Source organism: Triticum urartu, chromosome 1 (assembly GCF_003073215.2).
Source record: "Triticum urartu cultivar G1812 chromosome 1, Tu2.1, whole genome shotgun sequence".
Lineage (NCBI taxonomy): Eukaryota > Viridiplantae > Streptophyta > Magnoliopsida > Poales > Poaceae > Triticum > Triticum urartu.
Genome location: NC_053022.1, coordinates 105,179,562 through 105,189,116, shown reverse-complemented (window position 1 = coordinate 105,189,116; position 9,555 = coordinate 105,179,562). Strand labels below are relative to the sequence as shown.

General features: G+C 41.0%; 1 protein-coding gene across 1 annotated transcript; it reads right to left on the bottom strand.

Annotated features, from left to right (window-relative positions):
* Positions 1-3,089: 3,089 nt before the first annotated feature.
* On the bottom strand, positions 3,090-3,901 carry LOC125515012. Its single transcript, XM_048680456.1, has one exon. The coding sequence runs from the start codon at positions 3,799-3,801 to the stop codon at positions 3,289-3,291; it is 513 nt and encodes a 170-aa protein (XP_048536413.1). The 5' UTR covers positions 3,802-3,901; the 3' UTR covers positions 3,090-3,288.
* Positions 3,902-9,555: the final 5,654 nt, after the last annotated feature.

The window sequence follows — 9,555 nt, the reverse complement described above, 5'->3', positions numbered from 1 at the left end:
TGCTATCAATAACCGCCAGCCATCAGTTCTAGTGGCTAGCAGTGGGAGTTCAGGAGTATGAGGTCACGAGTTCGCTAGCGCACTGCGTTTTTTTGGGATTTTTATGTCGAGCGCTAAAAAAACAACTCGCTCGTGCCCCAGTGGGGAGAGTGAGCCGGGGTGTACTTTGGTGTGATTTGTAACTCTGGATTGTTCAGTTGTCAGTATAAATTTAGCAATAATAGAGTCAATTCCTGCTAAGTTAAAACAGAGTTTGGTCTGGTGTAGTCTGAAACTCTGAACATGTTCAGTTCACAGAAAAATTCTAGTAATATAGGCTTATTTGCTGCCCGGATGAGATTGAAGAAAATTCTCGCAAGGGTGCTCTTGAGGTTGCAGAGCTCGACTTGGTTGAGTGTGATTGTGTGAGGCATATTCGGTGATCTTGGGTCTAGCTACAGGGGTGTGTGTGTGCTTGCTGGTTTTCTTCAGTTAAATGTGCTTTGTATGGATTTCGGGTCCTGTTTCCCTCATTTACGGATCAATTCTCTTCTTCTTGGCATTGCGGGGACCCCTGCTCTCTTGACGAGGTTTATCAAAACAATATATACATAATCTGAGATTGTACAGGACATGGAATAGTATAACTGTCTTTTTTTATGAAGATAAAAATAAAAAACCTGCTTATAATGAGCTCTAAAATAAACTCACAAGCCTAAAGTAATTGCTTATCTCTACATAAGTTCAAGCAATGTGCCCTTTTTACCACACAAAAGTGCATGGTAAATAGAAATTACAATTTAAATTCTAACTAATAAAATATATCTTAGAAAACTAATAACATTCAAGCAACATAAATAGGCTAATTAAGTTCCAAGAAATATCCTGCATGAATGCGTGGTTATTTCTGTCACCTCAAGGGTCAATGTCTTGTCATTTTTACCATGAATGGATAAACAGCACAACTGAGAGGCGCACCAACAATTTCTACATGCTATCCCTTCCTTCCCATATATAGTATAAACCCAAAAAAAGGTACAAATACTACAAATCCATAGTACTCTTAGTCTCTAACCACCACTCCACCAGCCTAACCCCCTAATAATTATATGAGCAATAAAAGATCAAAAACATCCTGGTCTGCAAAAACACCAATGCTTTGCTCCTACTACTAATCAATCTCTTGCGGCTAGCAGGGCCAAGGTGAAGCCAATCATTGACTAATACTGAAACCCCACGCTAATTATCATTAGCTCCTCCTCCTCGCCTCCTTAGCTGTCTTTTGGAAGTAAACTAACGGAAACAAATCAAGTCGGCATGGGAATCAGTGCATGATTTGGTCTGCACACCTTAATTCGTGCAGCAGCATGTGTGTATGCCCATTTGTTTTCTTCCTTTGCTCGAACTATGTGTTGTTATCGCAGCTCCTTGTGATGGTACCTGATCCAAGAGCTCACGCAAGCCTATTGTATGAAGTAGTATATTCAGATCGAAGTCTGCAACTCTGTATGAGCTGTAGAAGCAAACAAAAATATGCAAGTGTTCTCTCCCATTTACGACTGATGATGCATGCACCAATGAAAATGGCAATCCTGCCAAATGCTCTGAATATTGATATGTTTTGATTCGTCAGATTCAGCTGCCTAGTGGCGAGGAAATGTGGCGTGTTGAAAGATGTGTACTAGTATGAAATTAGTATGCATGAGCTCCGAAAAATGTGCATGAATTTGTGCCTTTAAATTCAGAAACATCAACTAGAGCAAGGAAAGTAGGAAACTTTCCAACTAGATGCGTTAATCGGCTCATTGCACATAGGCATGTGTGTGATTGTGTGAAGGAGTTGTCATTCCGTTGAGTAGAAATACTGAAGCTTTCAAATCTTTGGGACAGACTGCAGGATAGGAGTGTCTTGTATCAATGTCAGAGTAAGAGTGGGGAGGCTTCTAGTTTTCTGCAGAGGATTGATTCCCTCTCCAATCACAAGGCCAATTATTGTTGCTGGTGATTGATGTGAGAAGACCACTCTGCTGTGACAATTGAACAACTGTGGCTTTCTGTCCTATCTGAAGTGATTTTGTTGGATTGGCGAACTGGGAGAATATTGCTTTTATTTCTTTTGGAGGTTCCCAGAGTTTCAGTTCTCAGATAAGTAATGAACTTTTCGTTTTCAACAGCATAGCATACTTGCTTGCGCCAATAATCAATAACATTAATCAGGAATATTTTGATGGCATTGGCACCTAAAGTGAAAATTTCTCTAGCAGAGAACAGCCGAAGCATGCACCTCTAGAAATGGAAAATAAAATGCTTTAGCACACATTCTTAAGCAGTTACTTTAAAGTGTAGTAGCATCCTGATATTCACAAATGTTACCTGATATTTATGGAAAAGTTGTAGAAAATTCACAGGTTGTGATCATTGACATTATGTGTCATTTTCCTTTGCATATTTAAGTAGGTAATTGTTCTCTAGTTGGATGATTATATTGAGGGTACCGATCAGATGCATTTGCTAATGCCTACAATGAGTAGTACTACTGGCACAGAAGGCATGGTTTCAACTTTCAACGGGGAGGCATCAATTACAAAGCTAGAATAAGCACTAAAACCATGGCCCAATAGCTGGCTTTACTTAAAAATGCTGCTTGCTAGGGTGTCTTTTTGTCAACCTCCACATGAAATTTAAGAAAGAACCATCAATCATTCATGGTCTAATGATGTATGTCCCCCACTATTAGTTAGCAAATGATGATTAGAAACTAAGGCATGATTGGAAATTAAGGCTTCGTTTCTAATCTAACCTTCGATATGTATCTTGGTTGTGAGAAGAGACCAAACTTGTGCTTGGCTCCATGGATTATTTGAAGGTAAGCAGTGAGGATTGATTGACATTACCACTAGTTTGACCTTTAAAGGATGAACAGATTGAAACTCCATACACACAAGTTGTGGCATTGTTTTTTCTTTCCTTTTATTTTCTTGAGAAAAAAAGAAGCACATGCCCATTTTCATATGTTATCCTCCTCCTTGAGCCAATCAAACACTCATCCACAAAAAACGGAGGATAGAACGGAACAACAATAATAGTTGGAGGAGAAAAAAGGGCAGTAGTTAGAACAAGAATTCAGAACCTTCCCTCTCCATGTCCATCATATATATGAAGGAAGGGAAAAACATTACATGGATGTACACTTACAAAAAGGGCCACAAGGAAGCATACACATTAACCATGCGCACAAGAGAGAAAAATGACACCCATGCCAAAGAAAAAGGAAAAGAAAGAACAAAAATTAACTAGGTAGTGAACTAGTCAAGTGCCCTCCACGATGCACTCGAGGTGTGGCCTCCACACGGCGGTCCGGCCACCGGTGCTCACTCGCCGCCGGTGCAGCGACCTCTTCTCGGACCGCACGTCACGGCCACTGCCGTGATCTGACGACGGCTTGCTCTTAACGTGGCTGCGCGTCTTGCCGCCGTGGCCAGGGTTTGCCGTCCTTGACGGCGCGACGGCAGCGGCGCCTTGCGAGCCAGCGGTGGAGCCGGTCTTCTTCTTCCTCTCAGCCGGCACCGAGGACGCCGGGATGAGGAAGTATATCTGGCCGCGCTCCAGCTCGGACTCCGGGGAGACGATGAGTATCCTCCGCACGACGCCCTGCGAGCACGGCTTGCTCAGCACGTGGTTCGGGTTGGCAGAGAGGATCTCGCCGGCGGCGACCGGCCGGCCGTACTCCTCGACGCGGCCACTGAGGTGGACGATCCTGATCAGGTCCAGCGCGCCGCAGGGGAGCACGCAAGCCAGGCAGCACCTCAAGCTATTGCCCATTGTATGATACTATGAATCTTTCTCTCTGCTTGGAGGTCGAGGATGTCTCTCGCTTGCAAGTCCTTTTCCTTTCCCTCCCTTGGCATCGTGGGGTGACCAATGCTTATATAGTGGCCTTCCTTCATATGTCCAAGGTAGCATACAATTTTTTTTGTCATGGTCTTTGCGTTGCTTCACTGGAGGGCAAAAGAGGAAATGAAAATTGGGGAAGAAAGATGATGTGCATGGTTTGGTGTGGAAGTGTATAGTTTAGGGGCAAGGGGGTATCAAAAGATGGTCTCATGTGGATGCTATTTTAACCTTATCTAAAGTACCAATCAAAGGACAGAGGCAGTAGAACACTACTAGAACTACATCCCCCATGCACGTTCAGTGGAATTTATGGGGGCAATTTGTTTATTTTTCTAGCTATGTATGTTCTCTCCCTCCCATCTAGCTTGCCTCAATTATTCCCACAGCACATTCATGTCCACGCTGCCTTGCTGTGTTTTGGTTGTGCACAACGAATGGTGCACACAACAATGCATGTGTTGGTAGACCAGCCAGTGTAGATGGGTGTTGATCCTTGGGCCTTGGGGTATGGGTTTTGCATAGTCTGCTATTGTAGAGACAAATGAGATCCGCAAAAAATGCACAAAGAATTACGAAGAAATAGAAAAGGCAAAGTTGGTTGCAACTTGGAGGACACTCCTATTTTGTGGCAATTGCTCAAAGATACCGCAATTTTTTTTTGCTCAAAGCTATTACAAAACATGATAATTTGTTAGAAGAAACATCCAGCACTGGAATGATATTTTTCAAAATTACCCCCACACAAAAAAATCCCCTGCAAATTATTGTTTCTTCAAAATTAGGAGAAGATAGAACAGCTATGAGATAGTGTTTAGACAGATTGTTTGCATTGTCCATACATCCTAAAAGATAAACTTGAAAAAATCAGCATGCATTTCCTTCATCCACCAAATAGTTCATCTTAAAGCCTTGACTTCAAATTCATTTCCTCCATCCACTTATATTATGAGGAAGCAGAAAAGGAAAAATTAGTTGGGGTGTTGCAGGACATTGTCATTTTGTCACAATCGCTCAAAAGAAACAACAAAAGCACAAATCTACTCGGAGCAATTACGAAAAATAGTTTAATTTAGTAAAAGACACCTATGCAAAGGTATTTTTGATAGATTGTTTGCATGAGGCACTAGCACGGAGATTTCGAAAGATGGAATTCAAGAAATTGAGATGCATTCCCCCCATCACGCAATATGGGTGTCTTAAACCCCGGAAATCAATTCGACTTTATTCTTCTCGTTATGTATCGAAGTTCTTCTGAAATATGGCGATGAATCTTAAATTTTAAGTTTGAGGTGTGTAATTCTGATAGAGCTAAGATGCGTAAAAAGTAGATATTGCTAGGGATATTATATTGTCTTGCTTGGATGAATATGAGAATGCGACCACCACTACCCAAAAGGATGCACTTGGCAGTTGGAATGGTACATCGTAAAACACTTCTTGGAAAATGAATTCATCGTACACCCTAAAATGAACAAAGAAACCTTGAAGTTGGGAATCTACAGGAGGATGCACTTTTTTCCATTGTGGCATGGGAATTTGAAATGCTTATGCTAACCATGGTTGCTTTAGAATCTACATTAAAAGCAGTGTTAGATATATCACAACGTCTAGCTAGTCTGTCTATGAAAAAATCAACCAACAAACTACTATTAGGCTAACTAGTCAGAGCAATGGAGAATATAGCTCAATCACACAAAAATGTTAACGTAATTGCACTAGAGATATATATGATTCTTGGAGTTTATTTGGTAGCATAAAGGGAAAAAATGAGGGGAGGAGGACTTCTGTAGAGGATGAACTTTGAAGATATTGGTCTCCTGGGAGACGTTAATTATACATGTAAGAAATATACTCCCCCTCAAAATGTGTAAACGTCACCTTAAGATGGTAGTGTTGTATATTCAATAATGTGGTAATTTTAATCAAAATGTATATGTAAGTGAGTGAAATTCTTTTTTCACATTATGGATTTTATTAACTAAATATGAAGCATCAAGGAGATACATACAATAAATGAACACACATTGGGCCTCTGCGTAGCTAGATGCAGACAACTAACACAAATGCCTTGGTGGAGTTAAAAGAAAAGAAAAAACTCTGAAGCGATCAAAACATTGATAATAAAATATACACCAGGAACCATATCTACACCACCATCTCTTGACATCACCGAGAAGAATCCTCCAACAGCAAGGGCTTCAGGAAGGGAACGATGCTCAAGCGTCGCTGTCGCCAGATCCAACCACCAAAGACTAGATCTTCGGTTTTCACCTTGAAGAACACGTCTGAGCACATCCAAACAATGCCTTCAACAAGGTGAAAACACAAGAAACATCACCATTACTAGATATAATCAATAAGAGTCGGACCTTAAGTTTTCACCCCAAAGCTCAATACCAATGCTTGAGAAGCACTACCAAAGTCAAAGTCATTGTATGTCACCACCACTTTTTGTGATACCAACAACTATATGCATACCACGGTCTTGATGTGAGGTGCCACACAAGGTAAGAACGTGCTCGCACAAGTAGGCTCTCCAGCTAGGACAAGGGTCGGTCACCACCAACAATGAAGGTCTTCGTTGCACTTTGCAATCGAGGTTGAAGGAGGAAGGTCACTAGCACCACTAGATCCCAATTCGGGATGCTATGGCAACCTTGCACTATCCTCATGCTTCGTTGCCCTTGTCCATGGCGGCAAAATCAGGTAGCAAAACATAGTGAATGAAACTCTAGTTTAGTTTATGTATGTGTTACAATCAATGTAAACCTTGGTCTAAATTAAGGATGCTAGATTTTAAGGATTTTTCTAAGTAATGTTCCACATGAATGCTTCTATGTTCCTACAGAAAATCAATAGATTGAAATCAGTAGCATCTTCACCCAACCAAGACATCATGCCATTAGCAATATAAACTATTGCAAAATGTCAGTGCTAGGGAAGAAAACTCACCTCCTAGTTTACTAAGCAAACATTTTTCTCCCACTATTTTTACTAGTGCCCCATCTTCTCCTCTCTCTATTGGACTCTCAAACCCACGTGGATCCTCCCCTATCCATCGCTCCTCGTCAAGCATGGCTCCCCTACTCTTCCCTTATCCTTGCCATTATAATAGCCACTACTGCATTCAATGCCATTAGATATGGAGATCCACCGTACATAAATCATGCATTCCTCTAAGGCACCTCCTTCCAAACATCGGGTGTGTGCCCCATCTTGCGACCACGACATGGATGCCACATAGGATTATGTGGTACCCTACAGAGAATAATTAGCCCCCCCATAGTTAGTTTAATGGATCTGAAAATGTCATGCATTGTAATTTGGGAAATGCGTGCGTGCACGCGCATGCGAGCGTGCGTGTGTGTGATCTATGGCATATCTAAAATCTGTATGAGATATATATTGCAGATGTGGAATGTGGTGTGTTAGCAACTCTAGCAGAGTCGGCATATTGGCCCAAATTGCCATAATAACTACCAATACGACAATTTTGTCACAAAAAAGAGGCACTCTAGCAGAGTCGCCATACTTGTGAGAATTGCCATAACTTATGGAGTGCCCTCCATATCTGGTCTATTAGCCTCATAGTTGGTGTCTCGAGGATGCCTTTCAGAGTCCACTCTGTACTATAGTTGCATGTGGCATGAAGGAAACTTTAGTGGTCCCGCACTTCATGTGGGATGGTAGGGAGATTGGGGAAAGGGATGTCCCATTGACAAGTAGGTCTCATGATTATGGAAGCACAAATATGGAGACTATGAGTTTGCGCATCACCTTGACGACCTCCATAATGCATATGTAGTGCACTCCATACACTCCATACGCATTATGGAGGCTGCCAATATGATGACTTGATAGAGTTGCTCTAACTCTATGCATGGTAGGCTGAAATGCTCTTCTAGCAATGACCTCTAGGAACCATTGTCACATATTTTTAGAAATAAGCCCTAGAGGCAATAATATTGTATTATTATATTTCCCATAACTAAGAGTTTACATTTCATACTATAACTGCTATGATCCTGGAATATGTGATTCAATGGAAAACTCATATGCACGTTGGAATGATAAACGATAAAAGATAGGTTCCTGGTCTCACATCTAAGACTGGCTCAAGTGTTGTTGATGATCATGTGTTCTGGATCTTAGGATACCATTACGTGTAACAATAGTCCTAAAATAACATTGAGAGTATGACGTTAGAAGAACAATCATATTGAATCGACCCAAACTGGTTTGTTATGCATTGAGATAATATCGTCTGAAATCAATTGTTCTAACACGGAGTGTTAGCATGTGTTTTAGTTCCTCAGACCATGAGAGTGTCGTAGTCACTTCCTACCGTATGGTGGACTTTGGGGTTGCTCAAATGTCATAGGTAACTAGGTAATCATAACGACAACTTATAGGTTCGTCGAAAAGTTTGACAAGGGACTAGATAGCTCGAGAGTGGGATTTGCTCCTCCAACAATGGAGTGATATTCTTACGCCCCTCTTAGTGTGAAGACATCCATCATCGTCTCATTAGACACAAGTTACTTAGTTACGGGGATGCCGGAACACTTCAATGGAAAGAAGAACAAAACCGGTAATGAGAAGAACGGTATGGTGAGCATGTGCATGACTCAAGAGGACATTGATCGTCTTGGGTTTTGTAAATTATCATGAAGCAAAGGGAACATCACATGATAACCAAAGGTTCACTCGAATTTTATTCGTGTAATCATAGGGATCGATATGGACGTCCACGGTTCTGCTATCGGTCATTGAATGAAGGGGTTTTCGTTCATGTCTATGATTTACCGAACCTACATGTCACAAGCTTAAAGTAATCATGATATGCTGAATGTTAGTAGGACGAGGATGTAGAGGATTTATTTGTGGATATTTTCATTAATATTTGGAATAGTTTCGAGAGGAACTGGAAGTGTTTCGGGGTCACCGGAAGGGTTTCGGAGATTATCGGGCACACTGGGTATTCCCGACAAATAATATATAGGTGGAAAAAGTTTCTGGAGGTGTTAAATTAATAATAAAAGGCTCTAGTAATTATTAGAGGGCTTTTATATTTAATTTAATACCAATGGGCCTTAAAAGGCCTAGTGGTGGAAGGATTATTTGGCCACCATGGCCCAATAGGAAGTGGTGCCCCCTTTCCTTATGTGTGTGTGTGGGGGGGGGGGGGGAGTAGGGGAGGGACCCCTTGGCTAGCGTCGTGTAACACCCCGGTGTAATGATGCTACAGTAACCCCTGGGGTTAAGTTAACCTTTTTGCTAAACATGTGCCTGATCATTATTATCTCATGTTTCTTTCAACTTCCCCTTTGAATGCAAATTCAAATGCTAAGTGAAATTCAAAATTTCTCAAACATGAAAACAAAAATGTTCATCATGTACAAAATATTCCACAACTAATATTTGTGGTGAACCAACATTTTTGCAAAGGGTTTAAGTGGCCTAAACTACTTAAAACAGTGACCTAAGCAATAAATTAAATGCCCTTTTTAATTTATAAAATTGGCAACTATTCCAACAGCCTCCCAACCTTTTTGTGGTAGTGCACTTTAATTATTTGAAATTGTTTTGTCCAGTGGCATAATTTTGCAAAGTCATTTTCGCTAAAAAGAAAATGCAAAAGCTGCTGAAAATAAAAAATAAAAAAATAAAAGGAAAGGAAAA